Source organism: Cygnus olor, chromosome 3 (assembly GCF_009769625.2).
Source record: "Cygnus olor isolate bCygOlo1 chromosome 3, bCygOlo1.pri.v2, whole genome shotgun sequence".
In the NCBI taxonomy this organism is placed as follows: domain Eukaryota; kingdom Metazoa; phylum Chordata; class Aves; order Anseriformes; family Anatidae; genus Cygnus; species Cygnus olor.
The window spans coordinates 102,845,422-102,871,348 of NC_049171.1; the positions used below are offsets into that span (position 1 = coordinate 102,845,422).

Here is a 25,927-nt window from a genome sequence, read left to right on the forward strand (position 1 = left end):
GTGAGTACTGCTTAAATTACAAGCTTCTGCTGCCATTTTCAATCTTATCCGAGAGGTGATACCTTCTCCATCTCAAAACAGAAAAAAAAATAAAATAAAACAAACCTTCTTACTGACCTGTAAGACAAGCATATTTAGCCTTAAACTAATTGCTGTCAGCAACCTAATTTGCCAGTCAAGCCAAAGTTATCTTTTCTCCCTGTCCAACCAACAGAAAGGTAGACACCATAGGAATTAAAATTAGGGCATTGCAAATCATTTTCCAAAGGAGCAACCAGTAAGATGCTCTAAGCAAGAAGACAGACGGGAGTCTAACCTGAAAAATCACACCCACCTCAAATATACAAGAGGTGTGCACGGGCTTGTAAGATGAATGATTTTGTACCAGAGGTGGTCATGGACTAAGCTAATAATTCAGTTTTCTTCACTGAGCTTGCAACCCTCCCCTCTTTCCCAACTCCGTACATCGAGAAAAGCCTCCACTTCTCTATCTGACTCTCAGAATGTCATTTGTAACTCCCCTACTTCATTGCTGTTATATAGTCAACAAAATTTTGCTCAGTATTTCAGCAAGCCCACATCTACACGGGTGCTGTGAGGCAGCACAACATTCAGTTTTTAGGACACTGACCAGTGTGGCAGAATCCACAGTAGACAAGTCCCTCCAAGATCTCAGAAAATGAGACGAATTTGAAGAATTTGGGTTTGTCCCCATTTTGCTCCCCCATCTCCCGACACTGAGCAGAAAGAATTCCCTCGAAATAGGTCCAAGCCTAGCACAATTCAAGTAAATACTAAATAAATAAAAGTAAACCCTCTTCAAAATAGCTAAGATCTGAGCAGCTATCTAAGTTACTGTACGCAAGTGCAAAGGAGGAGTAGAAGGCAGTAATTCTTTTCTTTCAACTGTATTAGAAAGGAATTGCAGCTGCTGTTTCTGCTTCACTCACAGAGCCCGGTCCACGCGACACACACAGAACTTCAGCCAGCTGGGACTTTCTAACAGCTCAGACTGGGATGTGCAGTCTGCAGGTCCTAGCAGAGCTTATATCACATGTGTGTGCCCACAACCGAGTCACTTCCAGTTGTTGGAATTAAGGAATAGAGGGGACATTAAGCACATTAGCCATCTTCCTAGGCTAGGATCAAGGACTCAGAATAAACCACAATTCTGTGGTGCCTTCTTAACAAAGCATTCACTCTGAAACATGAAAGATCAAGATATTTTTATCGCATTTAAGAGGAACAATGGTGTGTACAAAAGAAGGTCTTTCAGAAACTTGAGCTTGTTGTTACTTGTATCTATGTAACACTGTGCTCACTCCTTGAACTTTCCAACAAACTCCATTAAGGACAAGATGTATGTTGGTTTTATTTATCATGCCATAACTACTAGTTGCTGCAACATATTTATTTCAGTTTCTAAGTTATACACGAACAAAGTTCCGCAGTTTGGGGAATACTTTCAGTGCATTCTGTGTTGTCACTTCTCTAACTTCTTCAACTGGAATTTCCTTTAATTTTGGCAATGTATTCTGCAGCAATGTAAATGGTTTTTTGGTCATTTCTCACCTTAAACAACAAAAAAGAAAAAAAATCAAATTACAGACCTCTCCAGGTGACAAGGTGCTTCAGGTTCAATACTTCCTGACACACCTTTAGTCACACTGCAGTACTGCATACATCTACTCTTGCATTATTTTCCCCCTTTGACCGTTCCTGTAATTTCTTTTCCTTTCCCAGCCTTGGGAAATGCTACCTCTCTAGCTAGTTCTCTGAATTCCATCCCTTGTCTATGTCTACTCTACTTCACTCGTCTGTGCTAGTAAGTAATCTCCATAAGACATGGTTTTGGACATGCAAACGTAGAAGGCCACCCATCATTTACCTGTTTTTCAGGCCCCAGAGCTGGAGAGTCAGTTTCCAAGCATATACTTTCCAGAGGTAACAGTTTCACAAGCTTCTGCTTCTTGAAGAAAATAAAGACAGCTATTAAATGCTTTATGAACTTAGACCTGTGGAAAAAATGTAAGGTGGAAGGATAAGCTCTGCATTTAAAAGCAATGTCCAAAGACTTTGATGCCACTGTCTGTATGCTATCAACAATGTTAGAATGGCAGCAAGAATAACAGGAGCTGCTCAAGAAGTCCTCTCAAACCAAGATTATCCTATTTTCTATGACTCTAATTATCTGAAGCACTATTATCATTTTAACTCTGAATCCATTGTTACTTTATTACATTATATTGCACAGAATGCCCTACAATTAGACTTGCCATGTGCATTTTTAATTCGCCAGTTTTCTGTATATATAATATTTGTGTATCCTTTTTTCTCACCTCTTTTACCCTGCAGCCCCAGTTTCCTTTCCTTTCTGCAAATTCCTACCCTCATCCCCATCTATACCCATCCCTCACACCCTTCCACTCGAATCATGTCTCTTCCTTTCTTACATTTCCAGAGCTTATCACAGAAGTTGATGATGGTTCAGGATGGAACAGATGGCTACCCGAGAAGTTAGCAAAGTTTGCAGCAGTCCAGAGGAAAAGCTGAATGAGCAGTTTCACTAAGTCCAGGGCTGACCTAGCCAACACTGTCTTTAAAACAATTTATCTGATGCTTTGCAGGGCATGGCCATTAACTAATAACTATTTTTCAAAGGCCTGTAACTTAGTCAATTTTAAGTAGATTTCTTTTTGAACAGAAGTCTCATAGCACCAAGATAGAATCTATTTTTTTCCACATGTCACGTTTCCTACTCTAAAACACTACAGTGTCAGAAGTTTCCAAAAGAAAAGTTCATCAGAACATATTAAATGAAGGAAAACGTTTATTTTCTTAACCCTTGTTTCTGAGGAACAGCTGAACTGTTTGAGCCAAAATTTCCCCAAAAATGTCCAACTAAGGCAAAAGCCTCAAACAAAAATTTAGCCAAAGTAAAAAAGCAATTTATAAGTAACTGGAAAGCAGGAATTTCTATCAAGGAACAAGTGACTGTAATCATACATACGTACTGCTAGTCCCACTTCCAACTGTACAGACTTAAAGATCTCCAAGCATCCTTTAGAGCTGCATGGTTAAAATGCAGGCATGCTTACCACCATGAAAAGCTACCAGATATAACCTGCAATCCCCAAGCACTGAGAAGGTGCAATCCCCTTTAAATGTTTACCTGTTCCATCCTTATAATGGAAGGCGGAATGGAAAAGTAGTATCCGGCTTTCACCCCTTCCATTGCTACAGATGGCTTCCCATCAAATGCATGAAGCACACTTTTGAAGCACCTCAGAGAAAGAAACAAACCAACTCATCAGTAGTGTTTGCAGTAGGTTCTGTGATATCACCTTCCAACTGGACCTCAGTCCCACCAAGAATGACTACAGAGTCTCTGCACTAGAACTCCCAAGTTTCTTGTACACAAACTGATAATGCAGGCATAGCAAGATAGAAGAAAATTACATTAAAAAAAAATGAAGAAAAAAGCATTAAAAGCATACCTTGTTCCTTTAAGAGATTAATGGTTGGCCTTCCAGCTGAGCGTGAGTGACATTTCTGCACACCAAGGAGAGGCCTGGCATTAGGAAATTCAGCAAAATACATGTATATATCTCATGTAGTTTTTTTTCAACAAACATGAACCAACAGCAGGTTGGGAAGAAAATAATCTGTATTACACCTTTAATCTGGAAAAAATCTAGAGATATACATATAATAATTTTACCTACAGTGAAGATATATCAACAACATAGTAAGGACAGGATACAGAAGACCACTGTATTCAAGGGCAAACATAGGGAAAATTCGTAACTACATCTTCAGCTGGAGACTGACAGGACACTAGTAACAGCTTAAGCCACACGAGTTCTACAGGTTCTTAGTAATGATAAATCCTGGGAAATATTTCCATAGAATATTGAGATACAGCAAGTTCTTCTACTACTATAAGCAAAACTTACAAAGGCAAATCCAGTCTTCTTGCTAACTCAATCTGCTTAATCAAAACCTGTCTTTGTTCTTCCTTCTGTTCATCCGTGCTGGCAAATCTGGGAGTGAAATCCAGTCCTACCTACGGTGCAAGAAGAGAAGTGAGAAAGTTTAACTTTTTTTTTTTTACTGCTGAATCCAGAGACACTTAAATTACAGAATTCTGCTTACTTCTCCAATTGCCACCAATTTATCTTTGTAGAGTTCTATAAGTGGCAATGCATCATCCAGATCCTGCAAGAACAAATTAAAGAAACAAGCCTTATTGCCCTTACGAGATGGAAGCAGTATGAATTCAGTCGTGATTAAAATGGATTTCCCTTTATTGCTTTTAAATTCTGTTTCCAAACTTGCTATTACTAGGAGCTGAGCAGTTTTAGGGCCCTCCAGGATTTTCCTGCTTTACTCAACGAGCCCTTACTTCAAGTCAATCTTTGCACAGGAGCAGAAGAGGTAACAAAACCAAGGCCCATAAAAAGTCTGGTAGTGTTATATGGCTGCAGACAGCTCTCCAAGTTTTCATGTTAAAAATTTTCAGGCACAAATTGGTATCCTCCCACTCCCACGACAACAAAGGGACATCTGCAAACGCACATGCATTCTGTTCCCTGTAAACAAACCACCCATTTGGGATTTTTCAAACTGTTTCACTGCGGCATCTGTAACACGGTCAGATGACTTCAGCGAACAGTCCTGCTGTACACCTCACACGGACAAATGGCAGTGTTGAGAGACCTGGGATTTGGTGTACTGCATCTTCCGTGTTACAGAAAAACAAAAATCACTGAGCAGATCTAATGTCAAATTAGGCAAACTGGAACACTATGCCGCATTGTCAGAGCAGCCCTAGCGTCACCACAACTGGGCTGATCCAACCTGCTGGTGTTTTACCTTCAGAGTAACACTGCGCTGCTCTTCTGGAGAAACTTCTTGAACGGGGTGAACCCCTAGGCACGGCAACACAAATCCTGGGAATCTGGGAACAGAACACACCACAGCAGTGTGGCGGATCACAGGGACATGAGCCAGCAAGCTCAGGGTGGACGGTGAGTTATGCGGAGACAGTGAGTTACTGAGGGACAGAAGGCCAGCCTGGCCAAGGCAGAGGGAAGGTGGTCCTTGCCCGCTGTCAAAGCGGCCACTCACGACGACTTGGGGACACGCGTGGGGGCTCTCACTGGGGCAGTGGTGTCAGCCTGTGGAAAATAAGATGGGGGGGGGGGGGCGGGACACCCCCAAACCCTGTCCCCGGCATACCGCACCTCTCAGACAGCTCCATCACTCTCCGGAACTCCGCCGCCTGCTCCGCCACCACCACCAGCGCCACCACGGCCGCCTGCCACAGCCAGAAAGCGGCGCTGAAGAGCGCGGAGGGCGACGGAGGGGACCAGGAGGGGATTCGGGGGTGCCGCTTCGCCTCACCTCCTCTGCTGCCCGCACCACGGCCGCCACATCCTGCGGGAGACAGGCAGCGCCTCAGCACCCCTCCTTCCCTCCCTCCATCCATCCCCCCGTCCCTCCCTCCCCTCACCGGGTGGAAGCAGGGCGCGGCAAGGTGGCAGTGACAATCCAGCGGCCCCGCCGCCATCTCTGCCTGCCGGGTTCCGCTTCCGGGCCGGCATTTTGGGCTGGGCGGAGGCGGGAAATGGCGGCCGGGGCGGCCGCCCGGCGGGACCTGCGGGTGCGCTGCTGCTCGCGGCGGGGCCTGGAGCGGGTGCTGGGGCTGTGCGCGCCCTTCCTGCGGGCGCTGGCACCGGGGCAGCCGGGCGGCATCGCCGCGGACGACGTGCTGTGGGTGAGGCGGCAGCACCGGGCTGGGGGCCCAGCCCGCCGGGGAGGTGTGGGGTCGGGGAGGGCGGCAAGGAAGGGCCCGCGGGGGGTGGTGTCCCCACCCCTGGGGGCGTTTAAGAGACATGGCGCTAAGGGACGTGGGTTAGTGGGCTAGGTTGATGGTTGGGCTTGGTGATCTTAAGGGTCTTTTCCAGCCTAAATGACTCAATGATTCCTGCCGACCGAGGCAGGGCAGTCGGTCAGGAAGTGTCTTACCAGCTGCTGGTGTTGCACAGAAGTTTTCCAGCCCTTGAATCTCTTGCAGAACTTCGAGGCAGCAGTGCGAGAGAATGTTACCGTTAATGGGCAGCCCTGGGGGGATACGTCAGCCAGCTCCGAACCGTGTGGTACGTGTGTTTTCTTGTCAATTTTGCATGGATTTATTTATTTGTTTGTTCTAGGCGTTGTATTTTTAATTGGACAGTTTTTTTCTCTAGACGGCTGTGGTGATAACAACATTCATGGTGCGGATGAGGTGGAGCTCAGGCTTGGCTTTGTCTGTATAAGGAATTGCTGTCCACACTGCTTTTGATGCAGCCCAGGATACAGCTGGCTTTCTGGGCTGCGAGCATGCATTGCCAGCTCATGTAGAGATTCTTATCCACCAACACCCCCAGGTGTTTCTCCTCAGGGCTCAGCTCTCAATCCATTCTCCGCCCAGCCTGTGTTTCTGCGTGGGATTGCCCCAGCTCAGGTGCAGGACCTTGCACTTGGCCTCGTTGAACTTCATGAGGTTCACATGGGTGCATCTCTCAAGCCTGTCCAGGTCCCTCTGGATGGCATCCCTTCTGTCCAGCATGTCAACTGCACCACACAGCTTGGTGTTGTCAGCAAACTTGATCCCACTGTCCTTGTTGCCAGCAAAGCTGTTAAATAGCACTGGTCCCAGTACAGACCCCTGAGGAACACCACTGATCACTGGTCTCCACCTGGACATCAGGCCGTTGACCACAACTCCTTGAGTGCGACCATCCAGCCAAATCCTTATCAACCAAGAGGTCCATCTTTCAAATCCACATCTCTGCAGTTTAGGGACATGAGGCAGTTGTGCAGGACAGCGTCAAATGCTTTGCACAAGTCCAAGCAGATGATTTCAGTTGCTCTTCCCATATCTACCAGTGCTGTAACCCCACCGTAGAAGGACAACAGATTTGTCAGGCATGATTTGCCTTATTTTAGTAAAGATTGAAGAACTGGAGTGAGTTTATCAGAGGCTGCCCAGATGGCATGGGGACCGGATACATCAGAGTGAAATATTTATCCATTATTTTCAGTGTGTGCATTTATAAAATAATCCAAAACTCAGGTTTCATGAGTTACCAAGACCAGCTTTTACTTACTACGTTGTCAAGACTGCACTGGTCTCATACTGCAAAATGCTGAACTGATTCAGGCTCACTTCACGAATTCAAATTTGCTTAAAAATTCTTTACAGGGTTTTCTTAACAGGAAATCTTTGTCTGGATGGTTACTTTTTAAAGTAGGTCATCCTCTGCACAAATCCAACTTCGTGCTAGCTGAGGTACTGTTTACCTTCCTGCAGTTGGCATAAAGCAGGTGTAAGGACTGTGTTGTGCTTTTTAATTTGATGTAAATATAAGCGTGTGCTCACCTCTGAGCCAGTTTGAATCACCGAGTGATCTGGCATTTTGTGCCTTTGGTATTCCTGTTGGAATTCCAGTGGCTCAGAAAAACTCACAAATTCTCAAACTTGTTTTTCGACTTTCTGAGTTTTACAGTCACCTGATTCTGCATAGATTGACCAAGAGAGGGTGCTCAAAATCCATTTGTTACCAGTAGACTGAAAACATTGCATGGCTTGCAAGCTATGCTCAACATTTTAGTGGTAACTGTGAATTTAAATTCTAAGGAGTTTGCAAAATTAAATTTAAAAATTATACAACAAGACTATTGTCAGGATTTCAAATCTCCACGGGTGGAGAATTATAAGTGTACAAATGGAAGAATATAGAAATATGCGTTACCTTTCAGTTAGACAAAGTTAATTGTTTTTTTCCATAACTCTTATTTTTTATGGTTTGTAATGATGGCGTGTGACATCAAGATGGTACCGGCATTTGCTTGTCTAAATTTTGAAACCAGTTTTAAAATAGTGTCTTAAGCTTCAAAAATAGCTAAGTTTAATTGCAACCTTGGAGAAGCTGAGTACCTGTAGTAAAGTAGCAGAAGTCAAAATACTTCGGTCAACAACTGAAAACATGTTCTACATATTTAGCCTAATCTTACGATAGGAAAAGAAAGCTATGAAAGTTGGCTCCCACCAGATACACTCTCTTTGGTATCAGATGCTGAAAGTAGACCTATTTTTGTTTTTGCAAACTCCGTATGACTAGTAACTACAGATGTTCTCAGGCTGCAGAGTATTTCTGGGAACAGGGTTTCATTAAGGTGACAGTTTGTCGTCAAAAATTTACAGATTGATTTTAAGATGAAGATGTATATCTGTGTTCTGTATGCTAGAAAGTCAATTAGGCTTCAAATTACTGTTTAGACAGCTGATTTTTTTTAATGCTTGTAAATTGTACAGATCAAGCCATTTTTCTTTTTGCATCTTGCATTTGTTGGCTTTTTATTTTCCAGTTGAAAAACAAGTTACCTGAGAAGATCCTTGTCAGACTTTTGTCATAGGTTCAGAGTGCACAGAGAAATGCGGTTTGGATTTTTCCCCAGATTGTTCCCTGCCTCCCCTGTCCTCCCATCCTCACCCCAGCTCCCTTACTTCAAAAGTAACTGGTCAGCAGGAAGTTGTGATCTGATTTCTATATTGCTTTATACTGGGATCCAAAACAGACATTTATCTTCTTTGATAATCACATTTCATTTCTTACTTCAGTTCTAAAGATATCTTTGTCCTTACAACTTTGTCTCAAAGAAAAGAAACATTGTGAGTAGGAGCGTTGTTACAATAACTTTGTGTGCTTGTCATTTTTAGGTTCCTACATCAAAATTCTTGAAGACCAGTTTGATGAACTTATAGTAGAGACATCAACAAAGCGTAAGCAGTGGCCTAAGAAGATACTGGTACATGCTATCCAAACCATGAAAGCAGAGCAAGAAATGTTGGTGAGTAGCCTCAGATTTTCAGAAGACCTTTGCCTATGGTAGCTGCTGTATGTAACTTGAAATAAATCATGGAATCCTAGAATGGTTTGGGTTGGAAGGAACCTTACAGATCATCTAATTCCACCTCCCCTGCCATGGGCTGGGACACCTCCCACTAGACCAGGTTGCTCAAATGTTGACCTTTGTTTCTTTGCATTAATTAGCAGTAATTTATCTTCCGTAAAGCAAGGATTACTACAGACTGCTGTGACTATGAGGGAGTTGGGCCTGTGGCACAATTCAGCAAGTTACTTAGGCAGATTGCTTCAACATGGTGATTTACAGCTTACAAGCCAGTATATATCTATTAATCTTGTCAAGTCTGGGTTTCTGAAATTGTCTGAAGGTCGTGTAACGTATTAAATTTATGATACATGCAGCTAGATATTATCACACACAGTATTTGACTTTTCAAAAGATGTCTGTTTTCCCTGAGCACTTCTGCTGAGCTGATAACTGCATTGAGTACTTTCAGTAAAGAAGGAAAAAAGGTAATGTGGATAATTAATAGGTTCAGCAATTTCTGTTTTTTTTGACACTGAGTGCCAAGTAATTACTGGTATTAAACAACCCATTTGTGTTCTTGGTTAAGTTTCTTTTCTGTAATTACGTTATACCTGCCTCCTGCTTACTTGCTGATTAATTAGGAGTCAATTTTCTTTCCATCCTTCGCTTTGATATCCTAAAGAGCCGTGACATTACCATCTCTTGAAGTACATTTTTAAAGTGTCTACCTCTAGGATAAGTTCTTCAACCATGTTGTTTTTGTGGCAGGTTAGTGGCTTTATGATGTGCTTCAAAAGTTATTTGAAACTAGGAGCAAATCAGAGGGGGGATATCTGGACTATGGCGCAATGTTTGAGCCATTTCTGTGTGCACGTGTTTGTAAACAAAAGAGATGATTTACTGCCTTCTGTTCAGAAAGTTCAAACAGGATAGAAGGTTAAAGTGTTTGCTACAGAAATCCAGAAATATTTTCCTTCCCAGCCCCCCAATTATGCGTGTGCTGTAGCATGAACTTTCTGTGGCGAAAGCATTACTGCTTTTTCATAGGATTTCTGACTCGGTGAAGACTTGAGAATTGTGTTCTTCACATTGGGAGCACAGGAAAGCACATAAACAAACTGCTGCCTTGCTAGGGTATAGTTAGCAAGGAAAGCCTTGAAATTTAGAAAGCTGTAGTTCACAGGGGTTCTGTAGCACACAGGGACAGGGAAAGCCAAAGCCCACCTGGAGATGAATTTAGCAATGGCAGCAAGGGCTCCTGCAGGTGTGTCAAAAGAGGAGGACCAGGGGCAACACAGGCTGTTTCTGAATGGGGCTGACGACAAAGGACATGGAAATGGCCAAGAAACTTAATCCCTTCTTCACCTTGGTCTTTCCTGGTAAGATTTGCCCCTGAGAGCTGTGGGGGGGCAGTGAAGCAAGGAAGACTCCAGGGGAAGGGCAGAGGAGCGTCAAGCTGGGAGCATTTACATCACCAGGGCACGCACCGTGGGTCTTCAGGCAGCGACTCAGGACCGGGTCATGCACTCGGTCCCACTCTCTGTGTCCTGCTGGGATGTGTCCACAAATGGTGTTGTTAAAAGGGGACTTTTGGTTATCTCTGAAATACCATGGCAAATGGGGGAGGTCCCTGAGTGCTGGAAGAAAGCAAACATCAGCCCTATCTTCAGGAAGGGAAAAAAGGAGGATCCAGGGAACTGCAGACCTACAAGCCAGGAACTGTCAGTCCCTGGGAAGGTGATGGACGGATGGAAGTGGCCCGCATGGACTTATAAAGGGAACCATCCCTGACCAACCTCATGGATGCCTGCAGTGAGCTGGTGGATGTGGGGGCACCCAGCTGGAAAGCAGCTCTGCAGGACAGGTCTAGCTGCTGAGCTGACCGTGGGCCAGAAGCGTGCCCTTGTGGCAGAGGAGGCCACCAGCCTCCCGGACTGTGTTGGGAAGAGCTGCCAGCAGGTTGAGGCCAGCTGGTCTTCTTCCTGCCCTCTGCTCAGGCCTGTCTGAGGCCAGCTGGTCTTCTTCCTGCCCTCTGCTCAGCCCTGGTGAGACAGGCCAGGAGCATCGGGTCCGTGCTGGGCTCCTCGGTCCGAGGAAGGCGTGGGGAAATTGCATCAAGTCCAGCAAGGAGTCGCTGGCGTGGTGGGATTGTTCAGCCTGGAAGAGAGAAAGTAGGCTTGGGTGGATCTTACCACTGCTCAGGGTGCCTCTCAAATGCTGCAGGAGGGGAGAGAGGAAAGGAGACTGAGCCAGGCAGTCCCAGTGGTGCCCAGGAGGCACCGGGCACATCTGTGTGTCATCCCTGGGGACCATCAGAGCCTGACTGGGTGCAGTCCTGAGCAACCTGCTCAAGTTAGCCCTGCATTCAGCACGGGTTTGAACTGAACCGCCTCTAGAGGTCCTTTCCAGCCCCAACTGTTTGTGATTCTATGCTAAAGAAGAAAGGGATTTATTATTGTTATTTTTAATAGTCATTTAAGAGCCTGCGTTGCGTTTCAGAGGACTAAAGTTGACAAAGATAAATAACTCTCCAGGTTAGCCAGGCACAGAGGATTTGCAGTAAATAAAAGCGCACGCATATATATTTGTCTTCAGTCTGAAATATTTTCTAACACATCATGCCTTTGTGATCTCTTGTCAACATGTCAAGTATATCAAACCAAAAAAATCGACTAAAATAAAGTATGCTATTGTGTAACACCAAGATTTTAATGAGACCTTTTGATCTTCTTGCAAAAGGAAAACTATGTTCTACCTCAGTCCTAAAGTAGATGAGTTACTTAGGATGCCTTTCAGATTACATTTCTTCTGCCAGTGATCATTTCAGATTTTACTACAGCACAACTAGATGATTATTTTCATTGTGTCTGCAAAACATAGAAAGTTTCTAGCGTGTCTCTGTAAATGAAGTGTTTTTTTTCCTCCCAGCTATTTCTGCAAAGGTACTCGTGTTTTCTCTGCTTTTGATGGTGGAGTTTTCCTGTTCCTTTTTAACCCTGGTATCTCTCCTGATGCATGTTTTCTGAGGCATAAAAAACAACTATAAAGATGAAGTACTTAACTAAAGTTTACGTGGAGAGAACCACTCATTTAGTGTGGCAATCTCCCCGTAACTCCCCAAAGCAAGAGATGATCTTGCACATTTTCATTCAGTATATTCTGTCTTCTTTGAGGATAACTGCAAGCAGTGTTCTTCTGTTTGGAGCTGATACTGAAGGCTTGCTAGTAACGTGTGTGAGCTGTGAAAGTGTTGTTCTGGTAAAACTGCCCAGAGGAATAAGTAACTTTCCTACTGCTGCCTTTTTTGGTTGAAGAAGGATGAGGGACAGCTCTTCAAGTGGAGAAAAAAACTTGCAGATGATATAAAAAACTTGCATTCCTATGTCTCTGCTTTGTCTCCTTCTTCCCAAGTAGGTTCTTACTTCTAATGCTGCCCTCAACATAATTAAATACCGAGTATATTAATTAGTATTAGGGAACTTCATGTCACAGTTCCCTGGTGTTAAGTGAGAGAGCCTGGTTTGTGCAGACGAGTGTTCTTGTTCTTGCATAAGTAACTGCAGGGATATAATATAGTCATTTAAATGGTTTTCTTTTTCTTAGCTTTTTGTCTTCATGTAGCCATTGTTCAGGTTTTGTCCTCTATGACAGCGTACTGGTTTTGTGAATGGTTCCTTAGAAGTCAGAGCTGTTCTTTTTCCTCAGTAGTGCAGCGGATGGCAATGCTTCTTCCAAAACGTCTGGATTTTAGGTTAAAAATTCTCATGCTTTAAGAATTGGAATTCTACAAACCAAAGCAGATTTTGGAGCCGTGTTCACAGTGAATTTAACTGTTAGCCAGAATGCTGTTTCCAGTAACTGGGTATCTACAAACTCTGCATCTAATACCCTCTTTATCTACATAATTCCACCACCATCTCTTTCGATTAACCGTTCTCCGTTGTTCTAACTGCAGTGTATACGTTAGATATCCATTAAAGCAAGGCGATATTTCAGACTTATTCTTTTTTTGATTTTGCAGAAGCTCTACCAGCCTGTGGTAACGCCAGAAGAGATCAGGTCACTGCCTTCTCAAGGTAATGGTTTTTCAGGGGAGGGCAACTGTACTGAGGGAACACTGCCTACCTTACTGGCCAGCAGCAAGTGTGTTAGAAGTTTTCTTCTGTCAATTTATTTTAATTTATTGGCTTGTTTAAATTACTAACCAAAACAGCTAGAAGTTTGTCATAACTGAATGTATTGCTGCATCAGTTTATTCTGAATGCTGTCTGCTGTTACACAGTGTGCTTAAAGGCAAAAGCTGGTCTCTGGGGGCGCATTGGGTAGAAACTGTCAAATACTCGCCCTCAGGAGGTTTTCTTACCTCTTTCCTCCTCCAGCGGCAGAGGCAAGATGCAGAACTAGGTTGACCGCTGACATTATACTTTGACTGTCCTTGTGTTGCCTTTATATAAATACTAGAAATGCTTCAGTCTCTCTTCCTAATCGGTCAGTTTCTTCAGGGAATTGAAAACAGTTGTGTAGTACTCACTGATGAAGCATGTATTGAATTTTACCCTGCTTGTGTAAAACTGTAAACGTCATAAGCTTGTTCCATGGTTTTGCAAGGCTATTCCTTGTTCCAAGGAATTTGAATAAGGCGGTGTATTTTGCAATAGAAGAGTGGGATGTGCTTTCTTTGAGACTGGCCTTAAGAGATGGAAAGTTCTACCTTGCCTGTTACTAAGTGCTGAAAAATGACACAATTCGCCACTGCTGTTTGAAGTGGGCATGGTGACAGAACCCTCGCTATGGATTACTGCACGTGCTGCAAAGTTGGTGTAACGAGCAGAGGTGTTAACTGAAGTTTGAGAAGCAAACCTTAAGCTTCCAGTTCTCACCCTGCTGATCTGGCTTCACTCTAGGCATCGTTTCCTCTTTGTAAACAGGAGACATTGCTTCCAGAAATGCCAGGCTGTGCAGCAAAGTAGCTAACAGGAGCAGTAAAGAGCGTCACTTCACGTCTGCGTTTCTTTTGGTTTCTAGCATCCAGGTCTATGCTTCTCTGATAGGAATTAACTACTTCTTATAAGCTAGTAATAGCTTGCACCATGGTTTTCCTTTTTAGGTTAGGTAACAGCAAAGTCCTAGCCAAGACAGCAGAGAGTTTGTGCTGAATTTTAGTATTATGTAGTCTTTGGGAAGTTTATGTATCCCAGTTTAGCAAGCACAGTGGCCAGAAACCAAAAATGTTTAGATTACTCAATACCTTTCATTTCCTTTTTTCATTTCCCTATGTTTTGGAAAGCCTTGAACACTGAGGAATATAATGCTGTCCATGTAAAGCTGAACTCCTGCAGGCAAACTTCATCTGCATGTCAATCCTTTTGTGTAACTGAAATTAGCCTTGTAATTACTTTTTTACTTTTACTTAACTCCTTCCTTACAACTTCATAGTCTTCTAATCCCAATGTTCTACTGTAAGGATTCTTCATTATGGACACGCCTTTCTTTTAGAGAATGTCCGTCACAGGCCTCTGTGTTGTAATTCAAGAGGCTGCTCTTTGACTATTTTCCTTCCAAATTCTGAATGATGGTGCGTTTTAGCATCCGTGTCTGTGCAAGGATTGTTTCCTAAGCCCCGTGAGGTTAGCGCAGCGGGCACGTGGACAGACAGCTTAACAAAACAGTCTGCTGCTGCTTACTACATTTCAGCAGGAGGTCACTATCACTCTGCGCCAGAATTCAGTGGCTGACTTAAATTATCTTCAGTAGTACTGATTAGTTTGAAGTCAAAGCACAGTGATGTGTTTTGCTCTGAAACGGTTTAGGAGTGTGTGCACAATCTAACATGGTATTTACTGCAGGCGCTGGTGAAACCCTATGGGAAAATAATAGTAGTGGGAGGTGAGACTACTTAGTTCCCAGAAGCACGCTTACTTATCTGCTGATTTTAAGTTTTTGTTGATGGCATAGTGCCACAGATGGAATAACGGCAGAGGACGTGCAAAACTCTTTTATAGTAACTTTAAGAGTTTAACTCTTGAGTAGAAGAATTATTGTTTCTTGTAAATCAATCAGCAAAAATGTATAATGTGTTGATGATCTTATCGTATTGCTACACCAATCAAATAAATACCATTTTCCCCTGTATTCTGCACCTGCTGTCTGCCTCAGTACTTCTGAAAGCTTCTTTTTATTTCTTTTCTCGTTAACCCAGCAGAATTAGTGCTGTTCACGTTGTTTACACTCGGTTCTTTTTTATTCTTAGAATCACAGAATGGTTTGGGCTGGAAGGAACCTTAAAGACTGTCCAGTTCCTACCCCCTGCCATGGGCAGGGACACCTCCCACTAAGCTGGGTTGCCCAAAGCCCCATCCAGCCTGGCCATATTCCTGTTGTTAACGCCTGGTAAATTAAGCCGGGATGAAAAAGTAGCCTTTTTTGTAAAAGCTCAGTTGTTGCTACCAAGCTGAAGCTCTAAGATCTGTGATTCCTCCCCCCGCCCCCCCCCCCCCCCCCCCTTTAAAAGGGTTTTCCTTTGTGTCATTATCTACACAGCTGTGTCTATCCTTCTTTTGTGCATTTTTTCCAAATGTAATGTGAACATTGTAATTACATAATGTAATTTGAACCTGCTTTGGCAGGGGGATTGGACCTGATGATCTCTTGAGGTCCCTTTCAACCCCTACAATTCTGTGATTCTGTGAACCTGAAAGGTTTAAAAACAGATATGTGTGTATGTGTGTATATATATATATATATATATATATATATATATATATAGTAACCTCTTCCTTTATCTCAAATACTGCCTTTGTGGCTCATGTTTTGTATTAAGCTGTAGGATTTCTAGTGAAGAACTGTGTGGCTTGCAAGAGGTGAGACTTCTAGACACTCCTGCATTTTCTGTGATTAAGAGTAGCAACACTAAGATAAAGCACTTCAGCTGTCATCCCCAGCACTGACAGAAGGGATGTGTTGTACATTTAAGTTTTGTACAGGGACTCTGCTGCTTTTCTGTCTGATTCTAAGAAGTCAATAGCAAGTTTTGGGGGGAGGAAAGGGGAGTTATGTTTCAGAAGTGTATTTGAGCTTTATGTTTTTTCTGCAGATGCTTACATTACAGATCTGAAGCAGCTGACAGAAATGGTGTCTGAACAGATGGGCGAGGCAATGAAGGTGAGATCTGTGTGCTCCAAGGGGATATTTGTTTCTTTTCTTGTTCTGATAATGTTATAAAACAGCAGTTCTAACTCATGTTGGATATGGCTTTGCACAAAAAAGCTTGCTTGTATACTTTTGAAGCAAGCACATCTTTAGGTTTGGATTGCTGCCATTATAGCTGTAAAGAACACCCTCAGCTGGGAGTAAGGAAGAATAACCTGTGGCTATAGGAAGCATTTTTTCTTTAACGGAGATTTTAGGACCTGCAACATCTGAAAAATACCTCCTGAAGACCTGCACAACTTCATGTTGCACATGACATTTATTACGTTAGCACCAGCTTAGACATGAGCTGTGTTCCTGCGATACTGATTCAGCTCAGAGCTGGAATTAGGCAGCACTGAAACTTGGCATTCTGTTCGTATGAGCTCTGAGTGCAGACCCTTGTGCTGTTAGGCTGCTAGCGCTGAGTTCCCCGCCTTCACCTGGACCGTCTCTGCGGACACTGCAGCTTTTGTGCCTGTCAGAATCTAATTAGCATCTCGCTCGTTGTAGCCATAACTTTTCCCATGTAACTTGAGATACTCAATTTGTTCTTGCAGTCTCTCCCCGCGCTAATAGAAAGAGCAGAAGGTTTTTCCCAAGCGCTAACTTGGCAACCAACCCTGGAACTCTGCAAGCTGCGGCAAGAAGTCTTTGCTGGTTGTAACGCAAAGGAGGAAGATAACGTCCAAAGCTTCGTATCACCGGGAGAGGTCACGCCAACAGACACTGACACCAGTAAAAATCCCTACACTTTGTTCAAAAGGAAAAGAGCTGCAGATTCACCACAGAGAAAATACTACCCGCTTCGACGGAGGAAAATTACTCTCAGCGCATGAATTTCTCGTTTTGTATTTTCAGATTGGATACTCAGTTGCACTCTGGTTCGGTGTATTCAGTCTTTTATTTTTAAACCTTATTCTACCCTCTAATTCAGTGCTATATGTGGGAGCTTCCTTAATTATTTAGATTTTGATCCATATACGTATTTTTCTTCTTACTGTTACAATGGTGGTATATGAAAGCCTATGCGTGCCAGTAACATCTGGTATCCTACAAATGTATTTACTGATTAACTCTCATTTTTTTTTACCCTTTTATTACAGAAGTTAGCTTGAAGTCCTTGTGCTTTTCAGAGCTGTGCAAATGCTTTGTGTCTGTGGGCAGTCTTTTTGTAAACCACTAAGTGCTCATACACAGCAGGCACATCTCTGAAGAGGCTGGAGAACATCTGGTTCTCCTAATGAACCTTCATTTATATTGAGTTTGGTGGCGATTTAATAAATAATTTAAGAAGAGTTTCAAACTGGAACATACTAAAACCACCAATTTTGGTATGATGCTTTAGTTTTCTGAAAATCCACAGCAAATCTAGAATCAGTCCCTCCTATTTCACCTTTCCTGAATTTAGGTCAGCAAGGCTTATGTATCATCACATTGGTTTAAATATGGGACTTTAATAATTGTATGTATTTGCTTGCAGTGTGCTCTTCAGAGCAAGGATTTGACCATCTGCATCTTTCCATCTGATATTTCAGTTCATGTAATCCATATAAGCAGTTTGGGGGTTTCCTTGACAATACTTCTACACATTACAGGATCTTGACTTGGGTCACGTATGCAATTGTGGCATTTGACTAAACTTTAAAAATCAGTATAGGCTAACAGTAAATGGTATTAGGTTGAGCGAGCTTACTTTTTTTAAACACATTAGTACCTAGGTAGTATTAAATTGAGCATTATGCCTTAACCATCGATAACTTTTTCTGGCTTATGAGTGCATGTGTTTACAGTAAATACGTGTGTCTAGCATGTAATGTATTTCCTCTCACGGTAAATAGAGGGTTTTTAAGAAGCTTTGTTAGTGTAGTGTTGTGGGAAGACAGATCCAACTTGAGGTCTAAGAGACTGAAAATTTTCAAGAAAACGTGTAACAGATTTTAGCACCGTTTATTTTGTAAAGGTGAGCATCTGTGCTAAAACTTTGTATATTTAATCATATGTAAATATATTTCCGATTGCTTTTGTATATACAAACTTGTTTTTATACGAAGTAAAAGAAATCAATTAAGAAAGATCAAAGTTTTGGATAATGTTGTTCTAATCCTGGAATACATGGTGACTGAACAGTTAGTGTATTAGTACTTCAGAAGACATCTGTGTTAAATTTTGGCTCGAGTAACTGAAGTAGCTCCATTTACTGCCTTTGAACTTGCAACTGCTATTAATCTCAGGGCTACAAAGCTTCTAATATAAGAGAGGACAGGATGTGAGAGGACTGGAACTGCAAAGCTGCGGAACGGGTGACTGGGACAGTTTTTCACACAGTGAATTGTAGCTTCTTTGGGTATGTGTGCTCCGGCCTGGGTTGAAAATCCCCTTGTTGCACAAATGCATACATCTTCACTGAGCTCCACAGATGCTCTTTAATCTGAGTGTTCCTAGACTAAGCTGAGCACTGCAAGAATTTGCAAGTCTCCCATTATAGTATTTCAACGTGTGTGTGGTTTTTCTTTTTTTGATAGAAAGATTCCCTGCTATCCTCACTTGAATAATGTTAGGCAATTAAAAAAGAAAAGAAAAGCTAGGATTAGGCACCTCTCTGAAGATGTCCCATCTAAAATGACCAGTGTAAGACAAATGTCTTAAGAAATAAGGAGGGACAGCACCACGGATTAAGACCTAGTAAGTGAATGAAAGATGTGATCCTACAGCACGTGGTAGCGTTAAGAGATGGCAGGACAGTTGGTCTGCACGGGGCTTGAACAAAGTGGGAAGGGATGCCTGGTACCCTGAGCCAGGGCAATTGGGTCTGGTTCCGTGGCCCTTGTTGTAACCATGGCTGTGTGGAAAAAGAAAACGAAAGCATCTGGAAATGCTGCCCAAATAAATGGTGTAAAGAAGGATAAAGAAAATCAGTAAAGATTCCCAGTGCAGCATCTTAGCCATGAATTTACAAATCTGGTGGCAGCTTTTGGCCAAGCGGCAGCAGAAGGTGCTGGAGGACCTCTCTTGAAACGAAAGTCCTGTGATGAGCTAAACTCAACACTTGAGTGCTCAGCTCTTTTCCTAATTATTAAAAATTTCTGCAGCAAGGGATGTTTGCAACTATCAGTGTCTGATCTATTTTCCACTGGCAGAAATACATATTTTTTTTTCCCATTCCCGTAGCCTTTTGTCCTTCAGTTAACTTTTCATAGAAATCAGCAGTGTTGTGCAAGGCAAGTGCTTAATCAGGTTTTCGGTGAAATGTCACAACATCCAAACTTATTTTTAACTTGGGCTGAATTGGTATTGCATCAAGAAATGTCTGGTAGGTTTTCTTTATATAGCCCTTGAATCTTGTAAGGCAGCTCAACAGCGAAGGATGCTGGCTTTCGTGGCTTTTTTGGGGTGAGCTGGACCATCTCGCTGCTCGTTAGCATGTGCTGCCAGCAGCGTGTTTATCACTGGTGAGGGCGAGCCACCCCTACCCCGTGAAACCTGAGGGACTGGAGGAGCATCCCCGCACTCTGCGTGTCGTTTTCTAACACAGGTGACGGCAAACATCACATGGAGAAACTCCCAGAAATCTCGGCGCAGACGCCAAGATGTGTCTGAAAGCTGGGGCACTCGGTGCCCTGACCCCCAGCTGCGCTCTGTGCCATGCTTTGGAAGCGCCACGCTGTGTTCAACCGCAGCTCCAGCCCGAGTGTGTGTAGGCTGCTTCAACGCAGACAGAAGTCGCTGATAAGCTGCGAGGGTAAAATGTAAATTCAGCTGCCTAGGCTGCTTTCTGGGCTTGTTTTCTCTCCTGCATAGAAATGTTCTGCCTTTGCTGCTGTGTTACCTGGAATTACTGTGTAGGCATTTCTGCAGATGTACCAGAGATAGAGCTTTAATACTAAGCAGAAACTTGTTCCCACAAGCAAATTTTGACTTTTCGTTTCCTTTGCCACTTTGAACACCAGCAGACCGTGCTCAGGCCCAAGGGAACCTTCCTGCGACTTGTCCCCTCCTTGTGGGGTCCTGGAAACCTCAGGCTGCAGCTGCCAGGAGTTACCCAGCACCCAGCAGCTGAGTGCTGGTGTGACGGAGAAAGGGAGAAGCCAGGCGGGGAGGAACCAGGGGGCCGGGAACATCCTGCAGGGTGCTCACAGACCCAGCACAGCCTGCGGGTACCTGCTGGTTGAGGCATTTTGGTGAGGGAGCTGAAGGGGCCTGTCAGGGCTGTAGGTCCCAGGGGACATTGGAGTGGGGAAGGCTCGCTGCTGCTCGGTCCTCCAGGGCCTGGGGAGCTCTGGGAAAGCACCAGGTGGAGGTGGCCCAGAGGGCAGAGACAGAAAGCGCTCCGAGGTGGTACAGCCGGGCTGGGGAGAAGCGCTTAGCCAGGCTTTTCAGCAGCACTGACTTTGGGCCAGCTCCTGGCCCCGAGCTGCGCATTTCTCTCACCTTCAGCACGAACTCTTAGCCGGATCTTCCCAAAACGTCCGGCTTTATTCACTCCATTTGCAGCCTCTGCAACCTCAGCTTCATCTAAGCTGCGTGACTCAAACTTCTGGGGAAACCAGAAGAACGGGGAAGTGCCCCCTTCATTGAGATACCTGGGGCTTCGTGCGTGGTGCCGGGGAGCACCTTCCCTCGTGGGGACGTGCGCGTGCCCCGCGCGCTGGCACATGGGGTGCTGTGTGCACACCTACAGCAGAGCAAGGGCGTTGGCAAGCGGCTGCCAGGGCAAAGAGGAATTCTTCCGAGCAGAGGGAGAAGCAGTGGCTTGGTTAGAAGCGCGTTAGGAAGGAGAGGAGCCGCGCTGCTCGGTGTGGCACAAGGCAGGGAGCTGTGTCCCGGAGAGCCGCGCTGTCCCCAGCCGCTGCCTCGCTTCGCCTTTACCAGAAGCGCGCGGCATTTCCTTATTATTTAAAGGAACAGGGCGAGGAGCGAAAGCGAAAATCGTTTTATTCCAGCCCCGATGCCTCGTCCTCACGCCGATGAGCCTCGCCTTGCGCCGGGCTCCCTTCTCTGAAGCCCACGGCGCTCGGAGGAGCCGATGGCGCACAAGTGCTGCGGGCAGGAGTGCGCGGGGGTGAGGCTGCGCGGCTGCTGCGCGGCTTTTGCGCCTGGCCGTGCCAGCCGGGCTGCGGAGGGGAGCGATTTTTTTGGAGGGGGGGTTCTCCGGGGGAATTTCGGGCAGCTCCGTGCCGCGGGGCCGGGAACTGGGGGGGTTCCCCCGGCGGCGGGGCGCAGCCCCCGGGCCCTCCACGTGTGCTCCATGCGGGCGGCGGCTCCGCCCCGGGGCCCGCAGGTGCCGGTGCCGGTGCCGGGCCGGGGCGGGCCGGGGGGGGCCGTGCCTGCAGCCCTCCCTGCCTCCTTCCAGCCCTCCCCGGGGCCGGGGCTGCCCAGCGGCGCCCCGGAGCGGGCGGCAGCCGGCGGCATGTCGGGCGGCGTCCCGGCGGCGGGCAGCGCGCTGCCGCGGAGCTCCGAGGGCGGCCAGCAGGTAGGGGCGAGGGCACGGGGATGCGGTGGGTGCCTGCCGAGGACCCCTGGGTGCCTGCCGGGGACCCCCGGGTGCCTGCCGGGGCCGCGGTGGCCGCTTGCCGGAGCTCGTCGCGCCCGCCCGCGGGAGTCCCCCGCCGGTTCCCGGACGGCCGGCGAGGCGCTGCTGGCTCGGTGTCTTTCCAGAGTCACGAAGAAGACGACAGGAAGGTGAGGAGGAGAGAAAAGAACCGGGTGGCGGCGCAGAGAAGCCGGAAGAAGCAGACGCAGAAGGCAGACAAGCTGCACGAGGTGCCCGGGGGGCTCGGGGTGCCCGGGTGGCTGGGGGAGCCCTGCCCGGCGGGGACGGGGGGACGCGGCCGTGCCCGCACCTGCTGGCCCCTGGCCACCTGCGAGCTGCTCCCCGGGGCTCCTGGTGTCCCCCGGCAAAGCTGCTCGCTTCTGGAGCCGGGGTAAGCCCAGCAGGAGCGCTGCGATGGAGCAGGGATGCCCCAGGGAGGAGGTGGTGGAGGAGGGGACCGCTGCGGGGTGGCAGCGCTGGCTTCACTCAGCTTAAAACTGTGGTGTGAGGCAGAAATACCCGCTCGAAAAGGCTTCTTAGGAACTCCAAAACTGGCGCGGGAGCTCGGTTCAGTTAGCTGCTATGCATGTGCGCTCTGATAAATAGCAGTGGGTGTTTCCAAAAAGCATGAAAGTGGCTCATTCTTCCAGAAACTCTCAACGCTTCTCGATATCACACGTGCGGTTCTAGTCCCCAGCACAAACGCTGGAGGAGAGGAGTTGCCGCTCTCCGGGTCGGGATGCTGCCCGACACAGCAGCGCTTTTGTTGTAGCGGAGCTCCCGGGGTAGGTGCTGGACCTGCTGCTGGTGGCTGTGTCGGTCGTGCAGGCTGAAAGGAGCTGTCTACGGGCAGCAGAGGCCAGGAGGCACAGGGTGGGGAGTTCGGGGTTTGGTTTTTCCCAGATCTCCTCTGAGTCAGTGCCTGAGACAGCCAGGTGCTGGGTGCTTCTGGATGGGGCAAGCCCTGGCTTTTCTGGAGTCACTGCGCCGTCGTGCAGCCACTCTGGTGTTCCTGCTGGGCTCGGGGCTCTTCCTCATGCTGGGAATCTTCATTCCCAGGTTTTTCCAGGTGCAGGCAGATCTGGCTGAAGAGGCGTTCCTCCTCAGCAGGAGCAATTTGGTGTTCTCTGCCCTGCAAAAGGGATGGAGCGACTGGAGGGTAACGCTTGCTCCATGGGGCTTGGGGCACAAGAGGAGAGCAGAGCCGGGGATGGTGGCCTCTGCTACAGGGATGTGTCAGGAGGATCCTGCCTGTTTTACTCCGCATGTGAGTGGTTGCTGGAAGGGTGTCAGGGAGGGCAGGGGGGTCCAAGCTGCAGCAAAGAAGAGAAGCAGAGGCAGCCTCTGGCTGCCCAGAGGAGCACTGTGCAGGGCTCTCCCCTCTGCCTGGTAAACAGCCCCTTGAAGGCATGTGTGGGCTTTGAAGCCTGCTGTGAAGCTTTCCCAGGGAGGTGAGATTGAGTGGGCGAGTGTTGAGCCCCAGGCCAGCAGCGAGGTGCAGACATCTGCAGGTTTTCCGTGGGCTGTCTCTGAACCTCGGGCTCTCTTCTCTTTGGGATGAGAAGTCTTGGCAGCAGGGACACTTGAGACCCGCAGCAAGCAAAAAAAAATGTGACATGCGAGTCTCACATCCGTCACAGGTGCATGCTGCAGAGCATCTCAAAACTCCCCTGCAGTTAACAGCAGCGTATTCACTGCCAGAGGAGCCTTAGCTCAAAGGCATCCTGGTCAGGGACAAGCAAGGCAGTGGCCAGGATTGCTGGTGACCAAGTGGGGGCTCGGGACTTTGATTTTCATAGCTCTGATGGTGCAGAGCTGCCTGGCACAGCCTAGGGCTGGGAGAGGCCACCACAGGGGCACCATCACCTGCCTCTGTAGCTCTGGGCTGCGGGGGAGCCCCCCATCCAGGGGCACCTCCTGCAAAAGGAGTTGCATCATGCTCAAGACGCAGGTCGTGAAGTACCTGCCCTGTTTAAGCACCCAGGTTTGCTCGAGGCTGTTCCTGTCCTTCCTTAGCATTTTGCACATTATAATAAGAAACCACACTTCTTTCCTACAGTTACTTGAATATACTCAAGGTGGGAGCACTGAAAAGAATGTTTTGACTATGAGTAGGCTTTTTTTTTTCCTCCTTCCAGGAATATGAGTCTCTTGAGCAAGAAAATACCTCCCTGAAGAGAGAAATCGGAAAGCTAACAGATGAAATGAAACACTTGAGTGAAGTGTTGAAGGATCACGAGAAGATCTGTCCACTATTGCACTGCACCATGAACTTTGTGACCGTACCAAGGCCCGATGCACTTAGTAGCTGCCTGCCCAGATGAGATGTCGCCTCCACCACCTCTAGATGCGATGTGTGAAAGTGCCAGTACGAGGGGAGATTTGAAGAACTGCATACTTAGGGCACAGGCCTTCCCTTGAAGAGGGCTGGACTTGACCACACAGCTCTTCTCCACATTGAAGTGTTTTAGTCTCCTGAATCTCAGGAAAATATCAGTATGGAAAAAATGACAACTCGAACTGTGACTTTTTATATTTTTGTAGAATCTCCGAGCCATGGTTTTGCATTCAGAAATGTCACAGTGCGATGCAGCCCACCATCGTGCAACGGAATGTAGACAGGGAAAAGTACCGGCCTTGGGCTGAGATGCCTTTCTCCCACGCATCCACTGCTAGCAACCCTTTGTCAGTTGTCATCCTTGTGTATCAGATTCTGGCTGCTGGTTTGTGGTTTTGTTTCTTTTTTTTCTCTAAACAGGTTTGGTTAATAAAAGCAATGTCCTATCTTTATGGTTTTCTCCACCTTCTTCGATATCCAATGTCCTTAGAACATCTCTCCTCTTTGTTTGCTGGTCAAATCCAAAGTCTAATGGTAATCTTCCTGTCAGTTGCTTTATTATTTGCTTATCACCACTTCATTAGTCCCTCTTTTGAAATGCGTGTAAACCATTGAGTTTTCCCAGTCTTTATTTCTTTACTATCCCCAATCATCAGCCTCTGCCAGCATTAATTCTCATAATTTTTTGTATTCTAAAATACAGTTCAGCCAGTCTCTAATAATGATAGTCTGCTCTGTGTCGAGGAAAAGCAAAACAGTCTGCTGGTTTTAAACGTGTTTTTAAAAAGCAGATTTTAAAATTTACTGCTTTAGTGTGCACACTGAAAATTAACTAGGGGATTATTTGGGGTTGGGGGAATTGTTTGGATATTTTTTTTGGTAGTGCATTATCTTTATCCTTCATCTCGCATGTCACTTCTGGTAAGTGATGTCCATGGATAAAATGAGTTAATTTGGCTAGGCATTTAATTCCATGTCCACATGGGATAACTGCATGCAATATGTCTTATTACTACTTTTAACTATTTTTTTCCCTTTCTTACAAAAAGGAAGAATTATGACCATGTTTGTGAGAAACAAACAAAAATTTTCTCCCCTTCTCTGAAGCTTCTTAGTAGTGTCAAGCTCTAGAAATGTGAATGCCCTAGCCTGGGATCCAGCAAAGAGTTTCTCACAGTGCTTACCAGTCAAAGAGTATCTCTGGATAATAAAAAGCTCTATCCCTTTGCAAGCTCTCCCACCTCAGCGTTTGGTGATTTTTTTTTTTTTCAGCTCAACTCGTGAGATTCATTTCACCCGTCAGCTGGATTTATGTATTTATCAGCAGGATATGATCTGAAAAGTTTAAAAGATTATATATATTTAGCTTCACTAGTTTAATTATGAATTACAGTTTAATTATGAAGACAGTTGACTGCACAGTTTCCCTAATTCTATCTGCCTTCTAAAGGGCCCCCTCATGCCATTGTCTTAGGCTAGAAACTCAAGATCAACAGGAGGAGGGAGTCTTTGGTTTCTTGAGAAGTTTGCGTTAGGTTGTCCCTAAGAGAATTTTCAGCACTTGCAGAAGCGATCTACAGCCCAAACATGTTGTTCAAAGTTTCTTATGGTCCTGTAAAAATTGATTCATCATACAAAGAAAAGCAGGTGCAGTCCCTGCCACGGAAAATGAAAACTTCAGGACACGTTGCAGTATGCTTTTTGGGTAATGTCCTTGACAGGATTCTTCGTGTCACCCTTAATAAAGGAAGCTATCTTGAGTATCTTCATCCACCCACCTACATTCCTTCCCCCCTGGATGCCACAGTGTAATTTGGGCTGAGTAGAGGTGTAATGGAGAAGGTGGAGCATAGTGGAAATGAACAACGTTTGCTCCGGGAAAGTTCATTATAGATTAGGATGGTCAGAGTGCGAGAGGGTATCTT

The 25,927-nt window shown here is 45.8% G+C and overlaps 3 protein-coding genes across 4 annotated transcripts; 2 read left to right on the forward strand and 1 right to left on the reverse strand.

Annotated features, from left to right (window-relative positions):
- Window positions 1–1,213: 1,213 nt before the first annotated feature.
- On the reverse strand, window positions 1,214–5,668 carry TATDN3 (TatD DNase domain containing 3). The gene is given in 11 exon segments (XM_040552372.1): window positions 1,214–1,511; window positions 1,513–1,572; window positions 1,889–1,969; window positions 3,173–3,272; window positions 3,485–3,552; window positions 3,953–4,066; window positions 4,156–4,218; window positions 4,876–4,960; window positions 5,247–5,320; window positions 5,407–5,439; window positions 5,516–5,668. Coding segments are annotated over 11 exon segments (819 nt in total). The 5' UTR covers window positions 5,573–5,668; the 3' UTR covers window positions 1,214–1,427.
- On the forward strand, window positions 5,630–16,970 carry NSL1 (NSL1 component of MIS12 kinetochore complex). The gene is made up of 6 exons (XM_040552593.1): window positions 5,630–5,779; window positions 6,080–6,161; window positions 8,768–8,898; window positions 12,965–13,019; window positions 16,037–16,104; window positions 16,692–16,970. The coding sequence occupies exons 1-6, from the start codon at window positions 5,630–5,632 to the stop codon at window positions 16,968–16,970; spliced, it is 765 nt and encodes a 254-aa protein (XP_040408527.1).
- A 3,972-nt stretch (window positions 16,971–20,942) lies between these two features.
- On the forward strand, window positions 20,943–24,450 carry BATF3 (basic leucine zipper ATF-like transcription factor 3). 2 transcript variants are annotated; one of them, XM_040553261.1, is made up of 3 exons: window positions 20,943–21,193; window positions 21,790–21,894; window positions 23,803–24,450. In XM_040553261.1, exons 1-3 carry the CDS (start codon window positions 21,158–21,160, stop codon window positions 23,986–23,988), a joined length of 327 nt encoding a protein of 108 aa, XP_040409195.1. In that variant the 5' UTR covers window positions 20,943–21,157; the 3' UTR covers window positions 23,989–24,450. The 2 variants fall into 2 exon arrangements, with proteins under 2 accessions (XP_040409195.1, XP_040409194.1); XM_040553260.1 differs by lacking the exon at window positions 20,943–21,193 and adding an exon at window positions 21,498–21,604.
- Window positions 24,451–25,927: the final 1,477 nt, after the last annotated feature.